Consider the following 24,606-nt stretch of genomic DNA (forward strand, 5'->3'; position numbering starts at 1 on the left):
AGTGCTCACTAGGCATCATGCTTGCTGGCTGTGGTGCTTGCACATCTCTTAGTGGTGCTCAACAGCACTGTGGTGCAAGAACCATTCAGGGCCAGAGATCACAGACATCAGCACTGCCAGACTCAAACAGCATAGCTGCCAGAAACGCACTTGGCGCAAACAGTAGCACCAGGATTGTATCTGTTGGGAGCCACTGAGCTCTTCCAATTCAGCCACATCACATTTGAGTTTACAGCATAGTAGGTAGTTCCAACACTAAGACACCTCAGGAGAACAGGGTCATGTTTTCTCTCTTTCTATATTATGTTATTTTAAATACTATATACACAATGTCATGAAGATACTAGATTCTATTATATTCCTGCAAGGAGTATTAATTTTGTTTGTACTGGGCAATTAACTTGTTTGCATTCAAACTGCAAAAAGTTGTCTGAGAACAAGTCAAACATTGTTTTCTACCTTAAGCAAGACAATCCAGTCATTTTGGTCAAGACAATCCAGTCATTTTGGTCAAGTTTATAAGCAGAATCTGGGGCTCCCTTTCTTCAGCTTTTTTTTCTTTTTGGGTCACACCCAACCTGGCTCATGCACTCAGGAAACAGTCCTGGTGGTGCTTGAGGGACCAAATGGGAGGCTGGGAATCAAACCCAGGTCAGCCTCGTGCAAGGCAAATGCCCTATCGCTGTGCTATTATCGATCCAGCCTCTCTTCAGCTCTCTTTATTCTGGGATTCTCCCTTCACCTGTACCAAACTCCAACCTCTCATTTTAGGCAAGAAAAACTGTAGGTTTTATATTAAAATTTTGTCTACCCTGTATTTTATACTTTGATAAGAGCTGTGAAAAAAGAAAACTGGGCCAAAAAGATAGTACAGTGGGTAAAGCACTTGCTTTGCACGCAGCTTACACAGGTTCAATCCCCTAGCACCAGCAACACCAGGAATAATTCCTGAGCTCAGGATAGGAGTAAATTCTGAGCACTACAAAAGTGACCCAAAATCAAAAACATTTTTATTTTCTTTTGTGTCTAGTTTTGTTATCTTAGATAATGTTCACCTGGTCGACATGTATCCATTAATGGGTAACAGTACATCCCATTAAATGAGAAGCAGAACTCTGCATATCTGATCTTTGAAAATTTCTCTCAAGGTTCAAAAATCTGGAGGCCAGAGATACAGTACAGCAGCAGCTAGGGTGCTTGCCTGCACCAGGCTAACGCTGGTCCTATCACAAACACCACATATGGTCCCCCAACCACTGTCAAAAGTGATTCTTGAGCAGAAAGCCAGTAATAATTTGTAAGCCCAAATACCTAGTGTGCTCCCCACCAACCCCACCCCGCCCCCCCCAAAAAAAAACCACAAAGAAAAGGAGCAGCAAGTAAAATTTAAATGTAAAAGTCTTGAATGCTTCTGAAAAATAATTCCTTAGAGTCAACAGAACTGTGATCTGAGAATGTTAAGCAAGGGACAGAACAGGGGCTGAGGGACCCTCTCACTCTTGTGAGCACGTTGTAGTATTGCAAGTATAAAACAATAATAGTAGTACTATTTAAGTGCCCACAGCAGTTTTGTTACCATTCATAGAATTGCTTTCTTAATATCACTTCCATTTGTTTGCTACCAGCATTTATTTTTTAAAAATGTTTTTAAAGTGAGTCTGATAAATCTGTATAAAAAGACATTACTAAATTTACTCATTTGCTTTAATGGCTTTTCTTTTTCTTTTAAAGGTGCATTACATAATAAAGTTGTTACAAACTAAAAAATGCACCAATTTTGGTTTGTTTGTTCAGACCTTTACATATTTTGTGTTTTCCTCACTGCATTGGCTAGATCCTTCTCTAGATTAATGAACTAGAAACAAGGGTGAGTCTTTATTAAGTATATTTTTAGGGTTTTTTTTTTAAGACTCCTTTATTGGACTGAGGGTATAGCTACATTTCTGAGTTTGCTAGAAGTGTTTACCTTAATTGATGAAATTTATCAAATGTTTCTGACGAAGAGGTGATATAAGTTTTGAATATTATAATAAACAAACCTGGAATGGCCATTATGACATTAATCTTGATATAATTCTTACTGACATTAATCATGAAATTATTCTTATTGTGTATTATTGAAGTTACTTTTTTAGGAGTTATTTCCGAACCAGTTATTTGGCAGAACCAATCTCCAATTAAAATCAGAAAAATAAAATAACTTCATAGTCAAGTCCTATAAAAATAAAACTGGTATTCCTATACCTTGGTTTGGTACAACTCATCAGAAGCACATGGAAGGACTGAATAATAACTAAAAAGGTTTTTCAAGGCCAAAGACACAGCTCAAAAGGCTAAGGAGAATACTCTGCATTGCTGGGGTCCTAGGTTTAAACTCTGGCCCTGTTGGGGGCTGGAGCAACAGCACAGTGGGTAGGGCATTTGCCTTGGATGCAGCTAACCTGGTTTCAATTCCCAGCATCCCATATGGTCCTCCGAGCACCGCCAGGAGTAATTCCTGAGTGCAGAGCCAGGAGTAACCCCTGTGCATCGCCGGGTGTGACCCAAAAAGAAAATAAATAGATAAATAAATAGATAAATAAATAAATAAAAATTTGGCTCTGCATGGTCTCCTGAGGAGATTAAGCAGGAGCAAAACATGAGCATAGCAGGTGTGTCCAAAACCAAATAAGGTAAAAGAAAAAAAATTTCACCTTCCTCTCTTTTATACAGAAAAGACTGAGTCTTGATAGTGTTTCTGCATTTTAAAAATGTCTCCCATGCAAACAAAATAGACCCTATCCATGAGGAGATTTAAATATCAAGTCTAAAAATAGCTCTCCAGAATTATTTCAAGTCCTTCCAAAAACAGAAACTTTTACTGAGACATATCACAAAAATGGACTCAAGAATACTCATTTTATAAGTAGCTGACAGAATTCTAAATTTTATTTTTAACATGTAGTCTTTTTCATAATTAAAAGTTTTATGGGGAGCCGAAAGAGACAGTACAGAAGGTAAGATACTTGCCTTGCATATGGCCAACGCTGGTTCGATCCCAGGAGTGATCCCTGAGCACAGACTAGCACTGAGCCTGAGCCTGCACATAGCCAAGTGTGTCGTTTACCCCTCTGGCCACCCCGAAACTCCCTACCTAGAAAAATGTTTTCTAGGGCCAGAGAGAGTTCAATAAAGCTGAGTGCATGCTTTGCTCCATTCCTGACACCAATGTACTATTTATACCTATGAATAAAAATTACAAAGTATTCTATAAAAACTATGGGGAAAATTTCTTGTAAGGACTTATTCTGCATCATAAATTTTGTTCAATATCTAACTATGAACTTTGGTGTCATCATTAACATATGTATTTTCTCCCTTTCATCCCCTCTCCCTCAACCCAGCCCTAGCAAATTTGGGAGTAAAACCAAATTAGGAAAAATGTTTTCTTCTTCTTCTTCTTCTTTTTCTTCTTCTTTTTAAATGTAGGAGTACTATTATTTACTCAGCCGTTGATTAAACTGATTGAACTGGGAATGAACTTCACAAAATGTTATCTTCTTACATGAATATAAATCCACAAAAATAAGCAAGTTCATAAAGCAGGAAAGTCTGGAGGAGCAATAAAGTTCAGTTCTAATTTAAGTAAATTTTATAACATAGTTTCATCAAAAAAAAAAAAAAAGACTCAAAAAAACTCCAGTTGGGAGCTATGAGAAGCTTAGCAGCTGAGTATAAACTTTTACATAAGAGTAGCCTGGGTTCAATGGTCCCCCAAAACACCTTGGGGGGAGGTCGAGTGAACTCTAGGCACAGAGTAGGAAGAAGGCCAAACCATTGCTGTGGGTGCCCCACCCCACAGAAAAGAAAGAAAACTCCAGTTATGGCTTCTAGGCTGTAGACATGTGGCTGACCCTGGTTTGATGCCAGCACACATTGCCCTGGAAGCCCCGAAGTACTACAGGGCAAACCCTGGCACCGCAGACTCGGAGTAACATCACATGCATCCTCAGGCCTTCCCACTCAACCTCTAGCCCAATTGGTTGAGAATCACTTGCAAAGGGCTTTAGGGCCTCCTGAGCACAGTTTAGGAGGACTCCCGTCATCACTTCTCCTCCCCCAATACATAACCGCTTCCTACTCTTTGAAAATAAAGTACCATTAGATTATTTAGCAGGTCACTGTCACTGTCACTGTCATCCCGTTGCTCATCGATTTGTTCGAGCGGGCACCAGTACCGTCTCTCATTGTGACTTATTGTTACTGGTTTTTCGCATATCGAATACACCACGGGTAGCTTGCCAGGCTCTGCCATGCAGGCATAACACTTTCGGTAGCTTGACGGGCTCTCCGACAGGGGTGGAGGAATCGAACACGGGTTGGCCGAGTGAAAGTCATTGATAATCATTTTATTCAGAAAACACAGCAGAAGAATCTTGCTTACAAGAACCCCTCCTATACCATGGAAAGTTTTTTAGAAAAAAAAAGAAAAAAGAAAAAAATTATGTTTTGTTAAAATAGTACTTATTTCATACAGATGTGCATGGCATCCTGACATTCTCAAGTTTTCAAAAGAATAGTAGGAGCTTATTCAAGAAGCTGGACCCCTGGGGCTGGAGTGACAGCATAATGGGTATGGGTAGGGCGTTTGTCTTGTACGCAGCCGACCCCGGGTTCGATTCCCAGCATGTCATATGGTCCCCTGATCACTGCCAGAAGTAATTCCTGAGTGCAGAGCCAAGAGTAACCCAAAAAGGAAAAACAAACAAACAAACAAAAAAACGAAGCTGGACCTAGAGAGCTCCTCTCTCTTAATGTCTTATGTTGCCCTAAAACAAAATTCTTGTCAAACTGATTTCCCTCCTTTCTGCATAAAATCTCAAAAAGATGGTTTGGTTGTTGGAGTTATAACCAAACATATGTATTACCAATGAATTTCATGGACCAGAAAAACCATAGAGTGGGCAGGGCTCTTGCCTTGCACACATCCTGACTGGGCTTGATCCCTGGCACTGAATATGTTTCTCTGAGCCCCACCAAAATTGAACCCTGAACACAGAACTGGAGTAAGCCCGAGTACCTCCAGGTACAGCCCCCAAATAAATAATCTCTTTTCAGAAATTCATGTGCTACGATCAAATCAGGGTTTGCCATGTCTCTACAGTTGCAGAAGCTGTAACTGGAGTTTCTTTCTTTGGTGGGCTATGGGGCACCCACGGTAATGCCTTGGGGGCTGCTCCAGCTCTGTGTTTGGGGGTCACTCCCAGTAGTGTTTGGGGGAACTATGAGGTCCTGGGAACCCAATCTCAATCTAAATCACCTTATTCTCTCACTAACTCCACCTTCTCTAAGACTCTCCAGTTATTATTCATAGCACTATAGCACTGTTGCCCCGTTGTTCATCAATTTGCTAGAGCGGGCACCAATAACGTCTCCATTGTGAGACTTGTTACTGTTTTTGGCATATCGAATATGCCACGGGTAGCTTGCCAGGCTCTGCCATGCGGGTGGGATACTCTTGGTAGCTTATTGGGCTCTCCAAGAGGGACGGAGGACTCAAACCCAGCTAAGCCGCGTGCAAGGCCAACACCCTACCCGCTGTGCTATTGCTCCAGTTCCCCATTATTTACAATTTATTATTTATAAGACCTACCTAATCCAAAAATAGCAGAAAGAGGGGGTTTTAAAGAAAACCACTACAAACTTAAAGGATTTATATGGCTGAAACCTGATGTGATTAGTTATGTGATAATGGGAGAGACGATGGAAACTGACCTAGAAAGTGAGAAACCCAAATATTGATTCTCCTACCTGCAGTTAGTTCCTAATGGAGAAACTTCCCTGCTAAACTTCGGTCACTTTGATGTTCAAAAAGTTGGGTTTCTTGGTCTTTTCAAAAGAAATCAATCTCAATGACCTTTGTAGGATCTATCTGATCCTTGACCCATCAAATTGAAGGTCATTCCCATTGGGCAGCTTCAACCAACTCATGCTCTCAGGCGTAAGTTGAAAACCAGTCTATTTATGTCCTCAAATAGGAGCACAACTCACATGTCAAACTAAGTAGTTCTCCGAAAGTTTCCAATTTGGATAAATAAAAGGGACAATGCCACAGCATACACTACTCTTCTCAAAGAAGATCTCAAAAACAGACCTTTTCCACAAACTGTAATTTAATTGCAAGGCCTAGAATGACAGGTCAAATTTGGCAATAGTTATCTTGGAATCCTCTAAGTCCTGTGTGAATGGTACATAGCAATTCAAATTTCAAGACAGGTTCCTTGCAATCTGCAAGTGAGGTCTTTGAATTAATGAAATCATCGCTTAAATCTTTTGCTACACTTCTAGTTGTTCCTGTTGTAACAACTAGAGAAAAACATTAATAAACACTTTAGTCAATGACTACGGGAAGCTATTAATGAGACCTAAATAAACTAAAATTGCAAGAAAAACACTTTCAGTGTGTAGACACCTGCCACTTTTTTTCCTGAGGTCATTTGCAAATTCTAGCTTGAGATTCAGGCTTGATGTGGGAAAAAATATATATAAACAAAAAACACAACTTTTGGAAAAAGAGGGGGGTTGCCCCTGGACCTACGCAAGCACTCACAGCTGCAACCCAGTGTCCAACATCTACATCCTGTCACCAACCCCAGTGCTATCATCACCACCATCCAAGAAAAAGGCTGAAGGAGATGCTGAGGAAGATAAAGCCAAAGTGAAGGGCAAACCAGAGATTTGCAGACATCGGCTAAACGTACCCCTTCCAAGCCAGAGTTGGCTCAAAAGGCCCTTGCAAAGAAGTGAGAAAGGATTGCCAAAGGGAAATGGGGGGAAGCAGATACCAGTAAGGATAGGAATAACTATACAGGAAATGGTGACACAACACAGAGCCAGCACAAAAAGCTGAAGGGGAGGAGATGCCAGTGCATGTATGTATTCTGAGACTGCACGACTGGGAAAGTATAGACTGAAATACCATTTTTTAAACAAAGTTTTATAAAAATGCAGGATTTTTCTTTTCCCCCACTATCTCGTGAGCACACAGACACTGCTTTGCTGTGTCCAAAGCTGGACCTAGGGGGAAACACCTTTCCTGAGTTCTGAGAGCCTCCCCCCACTTCCCAGGAGGGAGCCCTGAGGCTGACACACACAAGCCACCAGGACACAAACTTCTGTGTCCTGCCACACAGACACGACTCCTGTGACCCAGAGAGGCCTGCTGAGTTTCCACACAGTCCCCTGCGTGTCTTGGAGTCAGGACCCCCAGTCTCCTCCAAGACTCTCCCCTTAGAAGAGCAGGTCGAGGTCTGTGAGATTGCAGGATTTCACCTGCACAATCCTGTATTTTCCCTTCGTTTCCTGAAAGCCACGGCTGGCTCATGGAAAGCTGGAAGGCCATATGCTGAACAGGAAATGCCTCAACCCTCACTGCACATGGTCCCTGCTTGGAGCATCATGGAGACTTGCCAGGTTCCATGCTGACAGCCCCTGAAGAGGGGTCCAGCAGGGGGCTGTCGATTGGTAACCACTGTCTGGCCAGGTCTGCCTGGGAGACCATGACTGTATATGGGCTTTATCCTTTAAAAAGCTGATGCAGCTTGGGAATGAGGGAGAATATGGTAGAAATTTTGACAATCACAAATTTCCCTCTTCAAGAAGTCTGTCACTCCTAACAGTAATAGTGAGGTTTTTGTTGAAATACTGAATGTAACCAAAGTAAAGAGAAAGCAAAGTGAAATTTATCAGTTGGGGGGCCGGGATGGGAGGTATACTGGGTTTTTGGTGTTTTTTACTTTTGGTGGTGGAATACGGGCACTGGTGAAGGGATGGTTGTTTTAGCATGTATAACTGAGACTTAAACCTGAAAGCATTGTAATTTTCCACATGGTGATTCAATAAAATAATTAAAAAAATGTCTGTCAGAATTCAGAGCCTCAAGCAAAAGGACACTTGAATCAATCTCAAATTATGGAAATGGCAGATGTGAATCTCCCAGTGTTTGAGAAAGATGATTTAGACTTTTTCCATCAAAATTTCAGAAAAGACCTCAAAAACGTATGAGTGAGGTCAGATATTCCTTGGGAAAAATATGTGTGGTATCTATAATTTTCATATATACAATAATATATCATACAGTCAAAATCACTCAACATGTAAAGAGGTACAAAATGTGAGTGATAATCCAAAAAGTTAAAAAAGAAGCAGTCCCAGAGATGAACTAGATATCAGAGTTGAATCAAAGGGAGATAGCTCAAAGGGAAAACGGATTGCCTAGATTCAATCACCAGAACTACATGGTCCCCTGAAGGACCATGGTACCCAGGACAAATCTGAGATCCTGAGCTTAACCCCCAGAGCTATGCATGCCCTAAAATAACCCTAAATACCCAAGTGTGTATGTGTATGTATGTATGTATGTGTGTGTGTGTGTTTGTGTGTGTTGGGGGTGCTGAAGGTAGAGTAGGGGACGAACACACGAAGCAAGGGGGAAGTAGTCCAAGGAAAGTGGGGAGAAAAAAGAAAAAATTACTGAATAAGTTTAATAGATGACTAGACAGCATACAATGGGACTAGTAAACTCAATAGTCAGGTCCATAGAAAAATATTACAAATGGGGAAACAGAAAAAAAAAAGATAAGAGCACAGGGACTGAAGAGATTAGAGTATGTGGCACACTTGGCTGGCACGCGTCTGACCCAGATTCAATCCCCATCACGCTATATTCTCCTGAGTCCCGCCAGGAGTGATTCCCTCAGCACAGAGCTAAGTCCTAAGCACAGTCAGGTGCAGCCCCAAAACAAAAATGAAGAGAACAGAACATAAGATCTAAGTGGAAGTTAGTCAATTTTGCCGAGTAGAAAGATTCAAACAAAACTGCAGAATATCCTAAATTTGTGTTTATGATTATTATCCACCTCCAAAGTCTACGTGTAATACTAGTTCCAGGTTCTTTGGGTGAAGTTACCTTTATTTACATCATATAAGCCGGGAGACACTCTACTAAAGGACAGGAAGCAGGAACAAGTAAATGGTATGGTTGAATTGTCCCCATGGCGTATTCATATCCCAAATACAGTAACAGATATATACATTCTTCTCGGAGAGCCCAGCAAGCTACCGAGTATCCCGCCCACATGGCAGAGCCTGGCAAGCTACCCGTGGCGTATTCGATATGCCAAGAACAGTAACAATAGGTCTCATTCCCCTGACCCTGAAAGAGCCTCGAATCGTTGGGAAAGACATATAAGGAGAGGCTGCTAAAATCTCAGGGCTGAGTGTAACAGAGATGTTACTGGTGCCCGCACGAATAAACCAACGAACGGGATGAGTGATACAGTGATACAATGAATTGTTCCCCGTACTATGATCTTGTAATGTTGTTAACCAAAGAAGAAAGATCCTGCCAAGCTGGAATAGTTCCAGACAAGAGTAGAAAGGACCAAGAAGAGTCAGAGAGATAGTACAGGAGGTAGGGTGCTCGCCTTGATATGGCTGATCTGATTTATGTCACAGCACTATATATGATCCTCTGAGTACTACCAGTTATCCCTGAACACAGAGCCAGGAGTAAGCCCTGAGTATCACCGGGTATGGTTCAACCTGTGCCCCAGCCCTGCCAAAAAATTAAAAGCCAAAGATGATTAAGAAAAAAAAAAAAGTAAAATGATTACAATTTCAAACGCCTACTATTTTACCTATGTCTAGTCCAGGTTGGTCAATGATAGAATATGAAAAGTGGGGATGCCGCTTATTACATCAGATGTTGACTGTCTAAATTACAGAAGTTAATCTGGGTATAATTCAGTAAAATTTTATAAACAAAGGCTCTAGAATAGATCATATTTTCTCTTGGTAAATTAAATAATTAAAAATATTCTAGGTGGGCAAGATTTATTGTTTAAATAGCTGAAGCGTATACTTCGAAGGCTGGAGGCCCAGAATCCATTTGTGGGAACACCAACACATCCCTTCCCAACACCACTCCACCCCTTCTCCTAACCCCCCCACCCCTGAAACCCTATGGAGCAACCCAATTAGAATAGAAGCTCCTAAGCACAAGGGTGTGTGTGTGTGTGTGTGTGTGTGTGTGTGTGTGTGTTGGGAGGAGGGGGGCAAATGTGTGTGTGTGTGTTGGGGGAAGGGGGGGGGCAAATCCAAAACCTAAAAGTAAAAACTGTGTGGCTGTGACTGTAATCATATGTTTAAAAGGGGGCTTGAATATCAGTGTCCTGAAGCAGGAGCTCTCTACAAAAATTCTCCCATAAAATACAGCAAAGTGGCTTTCTAGAAAAGTGCCCTTCAAACTCTCTCTCACAGGACTCAAGACCTCATCAGAAATATTTGCACAACTTACAAACAATACAAAGTACTTTCACAACTTACAAACAGCACACACTGGATGCTGAGACTGATGATCAAAGGTAAGCTATTACCCACAACCTACAGTCTCTAATTTACATTTAAAAAAAAAAGTTTCACTGTTCTAACTGACATTATGAGTAAATGTTATATATTTGAATAAACTGAATTATGCATAATGCAATGTTGTCTGGAAACAGCTTTTTTTAAACTGTAGCACTGTTGTTCAATTTTTTTGAGCAGGCACCAGTAACATCTCCATTGTGAGACTTGTTGTTACAAGTTTTGGGCCTATCAAATACGCCATGGGTAGTTTGCCGGGCTTTGCCATGTGGGATACTCTTGGTAGCTTGCTGGGCTCTCCGAGAGGGATGGAGGAATCAAACCCGGGTCAGCCGCATGCAAGGCAAACACCCTATCTGCTGTGCTATCGCTCCAGCCCTAACTGTACTTACTACATAAATATTAATGAAAATCTACAAGATAATTCTTTGTTATCCACAAATAACCATTAATAATAATGGGTGTATTTGTCTCTAGAGGTTCATTTTAGAAGTGAAGTTCATTTTAGAAGGTTCATTCTAGAGGTGTACATTTTAGAAGTATGGTTTGACAAGTTAGAAAATTTCTATCTCAAACTCGCTAGCAGCAATAACAAATTATATAGAAAGTTCTTTCTATATCAAGATCAAAGTTCTCAAATATGAATAAAAAATATATGAAAGACCTCATATTAGATTTTTCTATGTTTAGTCGAGTTGAATCACAGGTGCATTTTTGTAAGGATCATGTTTCTAAGATTTCTAATATTTATGTTATATCACAATATTTATAACATAGTATTTGTTATATAATTTTGCCCTAATATTTATGTTATAGTTCTATTTTGAATATCTCCAGACTCGTTTATAAGTTTTACATCGATTTTTCTAAGAGTGATATGAATTTTTCCTATACATATCTAATTCTGATACGAAATGAGTTCAGTAAATTTTCTTTGTTACTGAAGAAATTATGGATCAAGATTGTTTTCTCCTAAAAAATTAGTAAAACTTCAGAGTTCTCTGACCCTACTGTCACGTTATTTTATCCATTTATTTTATTTAGGCACCATGACTTACAAAGCTGTTAATACCAACTTTGAGCATTCAATGTTCCAAGTCCAAAAACATGCCACTATAAACCTCACTCTCACACCTTTAGTTTTATTGTCTCTAACTCCAGCCCAAGTTTCATTTTACTTTGTTATATTTGTTACATATTAAAGAGCTTTATTTCTTTTTTGTCTGATGCTTTACCTAAATATCAACTTCAATTCTGATTTTTGTCTGTGTTTCAATACTAAAAATACTGAGATCAAAAAGCTTTGAAACTTTAAACTATTCAGCTCACTGCAGCTTAATATGATACTTTCTTCCACACAGAACAGTGGGAAGGATACAGCAGTGACATATATGTGTAATTATATGGTCTATCCTTTCAAAGGCAAAACTATGAAGACAGTAATAATGTGAAGGAAATAAAGTCAGGACAATCCTTCTGCCCTAAATTTAGTCCCACTAGAACAGGGTAACAGAGAAGAAACTCTTTAAGTCAATGAAACAAAGAGAGTAAGGACAAACACTGCCTGTTTATTTTTTTAAATTACATGTTCCTCATAAATATATTTATTTTAGCTTTGTAAAACCTTAAAGAATTATGTAACACAAGGGGGGTTAGGGAGAGCGAGCAAGTGAAACTGCCTGCCACAGAGGTGGGGGCTGGAGGGGACACACACGGAACTGGGGACACTGGTATTGGGAAATGTACACTGGTGACGGGATTGGTACTGAAACATTCACTGTATCACTGTAGCACAGTCATCCCGCTGTTCATCGATTTGCTCAAGCGGGCACCAGTAACGTCTCCATTGTGAGACTTGTTGCTGTTTTTGCATTATCCAATACACCACGGGTAGCTTGCCAAGCTCTCCGAGAGGAACGGAGGAATCGAACCCGGGTCGGCAGCGTCCAAGGCAAACAACCTACCCACTGTGCTATCGCTCCAGCCCCATTGTATGACTAAAACCAATCATGAAGAACTTTGTAACTGTGTATCTCACTGTGACTGAATTAAAATTACAGCAAATTACTTGCAATTTTATGTCATATTTTAATTATGGTTTTATTTATCTAACAGACCCTGTCATCCCAATTCCTACCCCACCCTTTTCAGTGTATTGTATTGAATTATATAAGCATATACAATCAATATAGTGATCAGAAGTTAACCAAAAACTTTATTTAAATTATAAAATAATCATATAATATAGTTATTTGGCAAAATAATAAAATTGGTAATATAGTTAAATGTTAAAGGACATTTAACACCCGAGAAATGACTCAATCTGATACAATAAGCTGTTCTACTTACAAAAGGAAACTAGAATTTATGGCACCACACTACAGTGCAGAAAATCTAAAGTTAATTTTAGACAGCAACCAATACTAACAAATAAAACATTTTTTGTAACTTCCAAATTAGATAAGCAAATTTCTAAGCTTCAAGCAAATTTCTAAGCTTCAAGAACTTATGATAGAGAAAAAGATTACACACAATCTTACTTTCATTAATCAGGAAAGAACATAAAAAAAAATTTAGTGATGAAAAAGCCCTAGATTGGGAGACAAATTTTAAAGATAGGGTTTTAAAGGACGAACAAAAAAGTAAAGAAATTTAACAAAGATGACCTCCATAGTTTAAATACCCACACCCGCACATGTTATTCATCAAATTGCAGCCTACTGCCTCCTTACAAAACAGAACTGCATAGCTCTACTCATAGGTTCTGCTGGCTCAGTCAATAACTCTACTGCATAGGCAATTTAATTCTTAGATGAAGCTTTGCAAAAACAAGGCTCCATGTCTTCCTTGAAGGAGACTGCTAACCCATAATACAAAGACATATTAACTCATTTCCCTGCCATCACTCTTAAGAGATTCAAGAACCATTTTCCCCCCCACAGATAATCTATCACTGATAATCACAGATAATCATCACTGTATCACTGTATCACTGTCATCCATTGCTCATTGATTTGCTAGAGCGGGCACCAGTAACATATCCATTGTGAGACTTGTTACTGTTTTTGGCATATCAAGTACACCACGGGTAGCTTGCCAGGCTCTGCCGTGAGACAGATTCAATACGTAAAAGTAATGAAGTAATGAGACCTCTGAGTCTTTTTCCCCCAAACTGTTCAGTACCTTCTCTCACCCATCACACATTATCAACAACTCCCCAGCACTGCATGCTGGTGGCAGTGCCTACAAGATTTAGTCCTTCCAGGTTTTACCTCCCAAGATACCAGGTGGCTTAGAACCCTTTCAATAAAACCCTGCCACCACATTCTCAAATACTATAGTACCACTCTGGACAATAAAACTTCTCTTGACTGAATCCCTCTTTTACATCCACTAAGACTTAATTAGCGCACAAATCTTTTCCAAGAAGGAAACTTACTACAAGCTGTTGAGACCAAAGTTCCCCAACTTTGAACACATGCCCTGGAGCACACTGATCTTCCAGAGTACCTACTACACCACTACACCTTATAAAATTAATCTTTCTTATTTCTTGAAGTTTATCTCCACTACTAACAAGCAAATCAAGAGCAAAGACTTGCAACAGGGGGGTGGGGGTAGTGGAAGGAACTTTTAGGCCACACCCAGCAGTGCTCGGGACTTACTCCTGGCTCTGTGTTCAAGATTCAATCTTGGTGGGGCTCAGGGGACCTATGTGGGCATCAAACTGGTTGGCCATACACAAGGCAAGCACCCTGTCCACTGTACTATATATAGCTCTTGCACCTTAAAGATTCTATTTTAACTCCAGTAAGGAAGAGCTTATCACACATGTAATCAGTATTTAATAAATATGTTACTGTAGACACTACTATGCAATGAAAAATAATCTTAACCAATTTATTAGCAAAGTGTATCCATTTAAAATGCAGGTCAAACCCATCCATTTGAAAATGTTAACACAACTACCAGGTCATGTCTGCACAGCTTCTAACTTATTCCATTTAGTCTTACTTTATTTCCTTATGTCCCTGACACAAAATCTTCCTACCAGTAACCAGAGTGATCCCTGTTAAGATAAAAATATAATTAACCCTTTTTTTCTGATTTCTATTATATTTAGACTAGATCCATACTCCCACAGTGCCCTATAAACAGTTTCTCCTATCATGTCTTCATCCTGACTCTTCTCTGACTGGAGAACTCCTCCCCGGCTAGCATCTACTTCTCAAAATTGGACTGAAGTGTCACAAATCAAAGCAGTTTTTTAATAACCTAGTCATTATCTCCTTTGTACTTATTATCACTTCGAATTAATTTGTCCACTTATTTGCTGTGTCTATCCTGCAGAAATTTTGTTTTGTTCATCATTGTATTCCATGTATCTAGAAAGAGTATGATGCACAAAGCAAGTATTCATAAGCATGCATGGAACAAAAGAACAAATTAAGAGAAATGACTGATTTACAATATTCATAAAATAAGTGAAATAATAGCTAATCTACCAAGCAAAGCAGAAAGCAGTCTATTAGTATCTGAAAGCACGTAGGTCTGAAGTACTATATTATGAAATTCCAGAGTGCATTTCCCAGATTTCATTAGAAATATGTTCAGTATAACAACTTCAGGTATTATAAATACATGCAAGTCCACATGTATAACAGTCAATAATCATCTGAGAAAATGCAAAATATTGCTATTCCTCAAAAAAAAAACCCTTTAATGCAAATACATACACAGAAAGTAGTGAAACATTTTAAAACCACCTGCTACTTGTTTTAAAGCTATTTTTGACTAGAATGCTTATCTATAAAAGATTACATTAGTAAAACCTCTTACACAAATTCAATCTCTAAAGTAATAGGTTGTTCAAAACCAATTCCCCCGGTATCTAAAAAGCTGCCTCACAAAACTGGCCTTTTGGGGATGGGGATGAAGTTGTACCTTATACAAAACTGCAACATGCATCACCGTGTTCATAGTCATAACTCCTAGCAAAGGAAGTTATGACCAAAGGGGAAGAAACTTTCAACTACTGTGGCACTAGGACTTAAAAAAACATATGTATCTTCATTCAATTACAGGAATTTGGATAACATACAATGAAGCATTTAGGTAATGCAAGTAAATGAAGACTGTGAAAATAAAACAAAATCCAAGAATTTTATTTTGTTTGATCAAACCTTCTCACTATTCAAGAAAATGATTTATAAAATAGACAAGTCTTAACTAGTAAAACAAAATTACTATGACAGATTAAAAATAGCTGTCATATTTTAATAAGCACTGCTTATAGATGACTGTAAAGTTAATAAAGTCTCAGTAACTTCCCTCTAGATCCCTTTAAGCAAATTTCCAGAGTATGCCATCAAATTCTTTTTGAACACTTACCTTGGTATGGTGACACATTTAGTATTACAATTTTGAGTGGTGATGGCTTTCTCAAGCTCATCTAATCGTCCTGTTTTCTTTAGCTTCTTCACCAAACTTTTAACTGCTTTCTCACACCATTTCTCTTCCTGTCCATTCTGCTCTCCTCCCCCTGCTCCTCCAGATCCCCCTGCTGATTTCTTCCATCCCAGCAGTCTCTTCACAACTGGTGGAGTGAATGGCAAGATGGACGACATGTTCTTGTCAAAGACAGCAATCTACACCAAGAAGATAGTCTCCTTTATCTAACCTAGAATAACAGAGAAAGGGTAATTAAGAGACTTAACTTTAAAATTCAATAATGATTTCAATACAGCACAGAGAGCAAACTACAATGAGATAGAAATTTAAAGTCTTACTTTCCCAAAAGTCTCAGAAATTCTCTTCGACCATAAAAAAAAAATCTTTACTAAATTTCAACAAACTGGAAATAAACCCTTCTGAAAACAAGACAATGTTATATGGACAAGTCTGTGAGCAAATATTTTTATAAAGACTGAACAATTTTGGCACTTCCAATCCAATTTCCCTTTTTGGCTTTGCTCCTTTGGAAGGGCCACACCCAGTGGTGCTCAGGGGTTACGCTTGACTCTGAGTTAGGGGAACTGTGCAGTGCCAGGGAGCAAACCTAGGCAGACCTCCAGCATGCAGAATCTCTGTTCTCTACTTTAACTCTCAATAGCATCAATAATTATATTTTCACCAAAATATTTACTCATTTTCTCAAACTTCATCTATTCTCAAAGTACTTAATAAATTTTTTTTTTAATTTATAAGCCCATTCTCCCTAAAGTTTCAAACTTGTAAAACAGATCAAATAGATACCATAAAGTAAAATGTAAAGTTCTAAGAGGGGAAAATACACACAAGGTGAAGCAAAATAAAACAAAATGGTAATGCAGTGTAAAGAAAGGTCTGTGTCACATTTATCACTGCTCGAAGATGTAACTGGGGAATATTTAAAAATGTATCTTTACCTAAGCAACCATATGGATGATAAATAACATGAAATATAATCTCTTTTCACAGAATGACAGTTCTTTAAAATCTTTTAAAATTTCTTTTATTTTGTTCATGTATACCCAGTATAAGAGCTTATAATTAATAGTGTCTCTTAAAACATCATTTAGTTTTCTATAAATTTGTATCATGGTTTATAGAATTATAAACCTACAGAAAACCACTTAGCTTTCTGAAGATTTATATCATGACCACTGTCATTTCCTCACCTAAAAAACAAGTTATCGTAGAATCAGGGAGACAGATCCAGGTGAGTACATATACATTCCATGCTGGAAGTCCTTGCTTGATTCGCCAGAATCACAGAACCACCACCAACTCACTGTGCTGGGACTAGCCTCTAAGCACCATTGGATATGCCCCCAACCCCCAACACCATTTTTTTTCTCCAGTGCAGACTCCAGCATTGACCCCACATAGTGATAGAATGAGGTTTGTTAAGTCACCATAGTCATAAAATGTTTTAATCTCATGCTGAGATTGCCATTCTATCCTAACACAGCGTTAGAAAAATAAATGATCTCCACAGTTAAATAACTATGCATATAATTTTGTCACCTGGTAAGAATAGTAGTAAACTACTAATATAATCAAGTCTATTTCTCACCTACCCCCACTAATTACCTTCAGTTTTTCATCTGCTTTTTTTGTACACCTTAACATGAATTCTCACACTCACAAGAATCTCAATTAGATTTCAGTGTTGATGACTTTAATCTCAAAATGATTCAAGAACATTCACCACTTAACCAGAATGGATGAGTGAAAACTTGAGAAGATTGGAAAAAAAAGTAAGAAATCGCATTTAGAATTAGAAATTGGGATTTGGAAAGTTCTAAGAAATGCTATATAGGGGCTGGAGTGATAGCACAGCGGGTAGGCCGTTTGCCTTGCACTCAGCCGACAGGGGTTGGATTCCCAGCATCCCATATGGTCCCCTGAGCACCACCAGGAGTTAATTCCTGAGTGCAGAGCCAGGAGTAACACCTGTGCATTGCCCGGTGTGACCCAAAAAGGAAAAAAAAAATAGAAAGAAAAAAGAAATGCTATATAACCTGCTAAATGGAAATAACTGAAATTTTATCAAGAATGACACAGACTATATATTAGAGACTATTCCATGACAAGAGTTCCACTTCTAATCAGGATGCAGAAAAAAATCACAGCAGATAGCTGTCAGAACTTTCACACTGAAACTACAATAGCTACAAAACCAAGCAATTATTGAACCCATCAGAGTGAAGGTCCTTAAGTTACATAAACTGAACTAAAGTTCCAGCCAGTATCAGGGTTTGATAGAGACCCAAGAAACATTTGATGAAGTAGCAAAGGAAGAAATGAATAGTCCCATTATAGATGAGCATAAGAAAAACTACTCTAAACGTTAATAAATTTTAACACACAGACTGACACACAACAACTCCAAAGTTCTTGCAAAACAAATCTGTACTGCCCAACAGCTCATTCCCACAGAACTTCAGCAAATGCTTGATCAGATAAGACAAAAATATAGAGGAGGAGGGGGCTGAAGCGACAAAGTAGATGGTAGGTAGCGGTACGTGCCTGGCCTGGGTTCTGGAATCCCGTATGGTCTCCTAAACACCACCAGAAGTACAGAGCCAGGACTAAGCCCTGAGCATTACTGGATGTGACCCAAAAACAAACAGAAACAAATATAGAGGCAGAAGGCATGGTTGGAACTCTATAATATAGTCTAAGAAATTTACAGTCTTCAAATACAAGGAATCTGTTGTCTGCAGAGGACTGCAGGTGGGAACAGGCAGGAGAATCAATTCAAGAGACTAGATATTCAACTGCCAAGGTTTTGTGGTAGCACAGGAAAACAGAAAAACTTTCATTCAGGTCTTCAGAATGTTGGATATCATGACTTATGTAGAGATGGACTGCTGAGAGGAAATCCTGGAAAGTACTACTAGTAGAGAACTATTTCACCAGGCCCAAAAAATCTGGGACAGATTTTTTGAGGAGAAGGGAAAAAACCCTCTAGAATGACCAAAAAAGTGATGACTGCATAAAGCAGAATAAATAACATATGGCTCAGAAAGCTGAAGGTTCAGATATAAAGCACAAAGAGATTACTGAAATTATTCTCAGATAACAATCTTCCAGTAAATAAACCCTTCATCTTGCTCTCATAATACTTGAACTAAACCTAACTAAAGTTGCAACAAGGCCCAAAGTAGCTCAACCATGTATCACCAACTGACTTGTTTGGCCCTACTAAATGGCACAAAGAAATGATAAACTATTTTCTAGAGATAAAAATTTACTTTAATCTCTATTTTTATAAATCAATCAAAAATTACATCATCATGGAGTAGCAAACTGTTAAGTCAAGAGACAAAATTATTAATGTAATCAGATCAGTGAGAGCCCAGTTGCTGGAATTATCAGATATAGACTTGAAAGCAACTATGATTAAGGAAAAAAAAAACAACTAAAGCATCTGATGGAAGAGATAGGCAACAAGCATAATGAATCAAACAATTTTTTCATAGACAGTGAAACTATAAAAGAGAATCACAGGAAAATAAGAGAAAATTACAGGACCAGGTATTAAAAAAAATTTAATGGATTTAATATCAGACAGACATGAGTCTTGAAGATAGGCTAGAGCGACAACCCAAACTTAACTGTGAAAGAAGAAAAGAAAATTTTAGGTGCAAAAAGCCCCTAACCACCTGATACTAAATATCAATTGGAATTCCAAAAATTCCAAAGGAAAGAAAGTATGGGGCAGAAAAAATATATAAAAATTAATGACCAAAGACTCTTCAAAATTGATGGCAACTATCAACCCATTTATAACAGGACGTCATAATGATGCTTTAAATATTAAGATAAAAATTAGACAAAATGATTGAGTCAACTAGTTTGACAGTTAATACGAATTCCTGGGAGACTAAGACAGAAAGACCACAGCACATTAAGGTGTTCAGTATCGGTGATCACTCAGAAAATACAAACTGAAATCACAATGTAGTATCGTTCACACCATCTAGAATGGCTTAAAATATTCTGACACCACCATATGTTGGTAAGAATGTGGAGTGCATTGGTACACTAGTTTCCTACTGTGGCCTAAAATAACCCAGGTTTACCAATGAGTAATGAGTTTCAACAGTTTAGTTGAGGCATCCACTGACTTGTTCCTTCTGAAGAGTGTGCTGGGAGAACTCATTTCCTGGCCTTTTTCAGATTCTAGTGACTTCCTGTTTTCCTTGGCTTGTGCCTCTTTCTTCCATCTTCAAAGAACATCATTCTAATCTTTGAGTCCATTGTCACGCTGTCATCCTCTATAGTCAAAATTCTACCTCTCTCCTACAAGGATGTTTATTTATGACACTGAGGAGGGACTCAGATAAACCACAAGTATTTCCCTATCTCAAAATACTTTTTATCAAGGAAGTTCCTCTGGCCATAAAGATTAACTGGTTCTGGGGATTTGGACTTGGTTACATAGAGCAATTAGAATACTCATACAACTCTGATATGAGTTTAAAATGGTATATAGTATTTTTGGAAAAACTGACAAGCTAAAAAAGCTCAAACACACCTATCCTATTATAATAATTCTATTCCAAGACAATTTAAAGAGAAAGCATAAACCTAACAAAAAGACATATAGTAAATATGTTCATAGCAATGATGGGTATAATATCTTAAAACTTATTAAGTCCAAATATAAAAAGCTGGAAGCAAAACATAGCAAATTCATACAAACAAAACCAAAATGAATGAGCTTCTCATAACCTTCACAATTTATGAATGTATCTCACAAACATCCTAAGTGAAAACTATACCCCCGAAAAAAGTACACTTTAAAAAAAATGTATACTGACTCCACTTATGTCTTCCAATAAGTGAAATAAATCTAGTTAACAGAAGTTAAAATGACTGACTTGGTAAAGAGTGATAACACACAAAAAATGCTTAGTCATATGTAAAAAGTATTTTCCTGGGGTAGATAAAATTATTCCGATCTTGGGGCTGGAGCAATAGCACAGCAGGTAGGGCGTTTGCCTTGCACGCGGCCGACCCGGGTTCGAATCCCAGCATCTCATATGGTCCGAGCACCGCCAGGAGTAATTCCTGACTACATGAGCCAGGAGTAACCCCTGTGCATCGCCGAGTGTGACCCAAAAAAAAAAAAAACAAAAAAAATTATTCCAATCTTGTTTTGAGAAGTAATGTGAGCACACAATTATCAAAACTCACAGAAATGAACTTAAAGTTAAGGTTTGGACATTTAATTAAATATAAACTACAATATAAAGAATTTTAAAGAAATCAGAACTAATAGGGGCCAGAGCTATAATACAGAGGGTAAAGTGTTTGCCTTACATATGGCCAACCAGGGTTCAATCCTGGCATCCTGTAGAATTACCCCAAGCATCTCCAGGAATAATTCCTGAGTGCAAAACCAGGAGCAATGACTCCCCCCCCCCCGCCCCGCAGAGTTGGGTGTGGCCCAAAAATGTGTGTGGGGCCCCCCCAAATATATGATCATCTAATCTTTGATAAGGGAGCAAGAAATGTGAAGTGGAGCAAGGAAAGCATTTTTAACAAACTGTGCTGGCAAAACTGGACAGCTACATGCAAAAAAAATGGGCTCAGATCTCCACCTATCAACATGTACAAAAGTCAGATCAAAATGGATTAAAGACCTCAACATCAGACCAGAATCCCTAAGATACAGTGAAGACAAGGTCGGCAAAACCCTCCACGACATTGAAGCCAATGGTATCTTCAAAGCTGACACGCCACTGGCCAAGCAAGTGAAAACAGAGATAAATAAATGGGACTATCTTTTTTTTTTTTATCTTGACATAGTTCAATTTTTATTTTTATTTTTATTTTTATTTATTTTTTTTTAAATTTATTTATTTTTAATTAGAGAATCACCGTGAGGGTACAGTTACAGATTTATACACTTTTGTGCTTATACTTCCCTCATACAATGTTTGGAACCCATCCCTTCACCAGTGCCCATTCTCCACCACCCGTAAACCCAGTGTCCCTCCCACCCTCCCCAATCCCATCTCCCCCCCACCCCACCCTGCCACTGTGGCAAGGCATTCCCTTCTGTTTTCTCTCTCTAATTAGCTGTTGTGGTTTGCAATAAAGGTGTTGAGTGGCCGCTGTGCTCAGTCTCTAGCCCTCATTCAGCCCGCAACTCCCTTCCCCCACATGGCCTTCGACTACAATGTAGTTGGTGATCGCTTCTCTGAGTTGACCTTTCCCCGGAACGTGAGGCCAGCCTCGAAGCCATGGAGTCAACCTCCTGGTACTTATTTCTACAGTTCTTGGGTGTTAGTCTCCCACTCTGTTATTCTATATACCATAGATGAGTGCAATCTTTCTATGTCTGTCTCTCTCTTTCTGACTCATTTCACTCAGCATGAAACTTTTCATGCCCATCCACTTGACTACAAAATTCTTGACCTCCTTTTTTCTAACAGCTGCATAGTATTCCATTGTATAGATGTACCAAAGTTTCCTCAACCAGTCATCCGTTCTGGGGCATTCGGGTTTTTTCCAGATTCTGGCTATTGTAAACAGTGCTGCGATGAACATACATGTGCAGATGTTGTTTCGATTGTACTTTTTTGCCTCTCTGGGATATATTCCCAGCAGTGGTATTGCTGGGTCAAATGGGAATTCAATATCTAATTTTTTGAGAGTCGTCCAAATTGTTTTCCAGAAGGGCTGAACCAGTCGGCATTCCCACCAGCAGTGAAGAATAAATGGGACTATCTTAAACTAAGAAGCTTCTGCACCTCAAAAGAAACAGTGACCAAAGTACAAAGACAGTCTACAGAATGGGAAAGGATATTTACCCAATACCCATCCGATAATGGGTTGATATCAAGGATATAAAAGGCATTGGTTGAACTCCACAAGAAGACTGCCAACCCTATCAAAAAATGGGGTGATGAAATGAACAGAAACTTTCCCAAAGAAGAAATCCGAATGGCTAAGAGGCACATGAGAAAATGTTCTACATCACTAATCATCAGGGAGATGCAGATCAAAACAACAATGAGATATCATCTCACACCAGAGACTGGCCCACATTCAAAAAAACAAAAGCAACCGGTGTTGGCGAGGATGTGGGGAGAGAGGGACTCTCCTTCACTGCTGGTGGGAATGCTGACTGGTTCAGCCCTTTTGAAAAACAATATGGACAATTCTCAAAAAATTAGAAATTGAGCTTCCATTTGACCCAGCAATACCACTCCTGGGAATATATCCCAGAGAGGCAAAATAATACAGTTGAAATGACATCTGCACTTGAATGTTCAGTGCAGCACTGTTTACAATAGCCAAAATCTGGGAAAAAAACGGAGTGCCCAAAAACAGATGACTGGTTAAAGAAATTTTGGTACATCTACACAATGGAATACTATGCAACTTTTAGAAAAGATGAAGTCATGAAATTTGCATGTAAGTGGATCAATATGGAAACTATCATGTTGAGTGAAATGAGTCAGAAAAAACGAGACAAACATAGAAAGATCGCACTCGTATGTGGAATATATAGTAACAGAATGGGAGACTAACACCCAAGAGTAGTATAGACAAGGACCAGGAAGTCTGCCCCACAGCTTGGAAACTGGCCTCACATACTAGGGGAAAAGGCAGCAGAGATAGAGAAGGGAACACCTAGTAGAGAATGTTGGGAGGACCCATTCGGGTTGGAAGAGGCGAACTGAAAGTAGACCATAGACCGAACTGAAAGCCACTCTATACCTCTACTGCAAACTACAACACCCAAAAGGAGAGAGAACTAAAGGGAATACACTGCCACAGAGGCATGGTGGAGTGGTGGAGGTTGGGATGGGGGTGGTGGGAGGGATACTGGGAACACTGGTGGAGGAGAATGGGCACTGGTGGAGGGATGTAAACCAAATGCAAACATGAAAGTTCATAGGCTTGTAACTACCTCACAGTGATTCACTAATAAAAAAAAATTTTTTTTAAAGTACGTGGGGAATGGGGGGAGGAGGAAAGTAAGAATAAGACAGAAGTTCCATTATATAACAAGGATAAAAGGCCTTAAGAACTTCTCAAACATGGGGCTGGAGCAATAGCACAGTGGGTAGGGCGTTTGCCTTGCACGCGGCCAACCCAGGTTCGATTCCCAGCATCCCATATGGTCCTCTGAGCACCGCCAGGAGTGATTCCTGAGTGCAGAGCCAGGAGTAACCCCTGTGCATTGCCAGATGTGACCCAAAAAGCGAAAAAAAAAAAAAAAAAAAAGAACTTCTCAAACTTAAAATGCCCACACAAACTACAAATTTCTGAAGGGAAGAGTCTGCAACTGGCCCAAGTAAGCCTGGAGGTGTCTGTCCTTCGCCTTGCAGACCTCCTCCTGCAGTCGTATGGAGGCAAATGTTGGGGAACAGGACTGAAGAGTTGTGGACGCTGTCTTTTTGTTTTTGTTTTGACGATACAAATGAAATGGAAATGATAGCCAGTTACAAACTTATTTGGGGTAGCAGTGGTTAAGGTTGCGGTAATAGTTACATGCTCATCAAGAAAATATATTCCCAAAAAAGGACACTGAATTCTCAAAATTGGACCTCCCACTTAAGACACCTAAGCCTTGGTACAGTTGGCAAGAAAATAAAAAGTCACAACCTAATTAATAATCATATCCACACTGCTTAAAAGGAAAAGAACAACTAATGGGACTGTAACCTCAATACGTAAGTCTATTTCAAGAAC

At 39.1% G+C, this 24,606-nt stretch overlaps 1 protein-coding gene across 5 annotated transcripts in view; it reads right to left on the bottom strand.

Moving 5' to 3' along the window:
• The window catches only part of SMAD2 (SMAD family member 2), an 80,601-nt gene that overhangs the window by 37,202 nt on the left and 18,793 nt on the right, over positions 1 to 24,606 (bottom strand). For all 5 annotated transcript variants that reach the window (XM_055126560.1, XM_055126558.1, XM_055126555.1 and 2 more), the window contains exon 2: positions 15,796 to 16,084. In XM_055126560.1, the coding sequence (XP_054982535.1) occupies positions 15,796 to 16,031 (236 nt within the window). In that variant the 5' untranslated portion in view covers positions 16,032 to 16,084. The remainder of the gene's footprint in view (positions 1 to 15,795; positions 16,085 to 24,606) is intronic.

Source organism: Sorex araneus, chromosome 2 (genome assembly GCF_027595985.1).
Source record: "Sorex araneus isolate mSorAra2 chromosome 2, mSorAra2.pri, whole genome shotgun sequence".
NCBI lineage: Eukaryota > Metazoa > Chordata > Mammalia > Eulipotyphla > Soricidae > Sorex > Sorex araneus.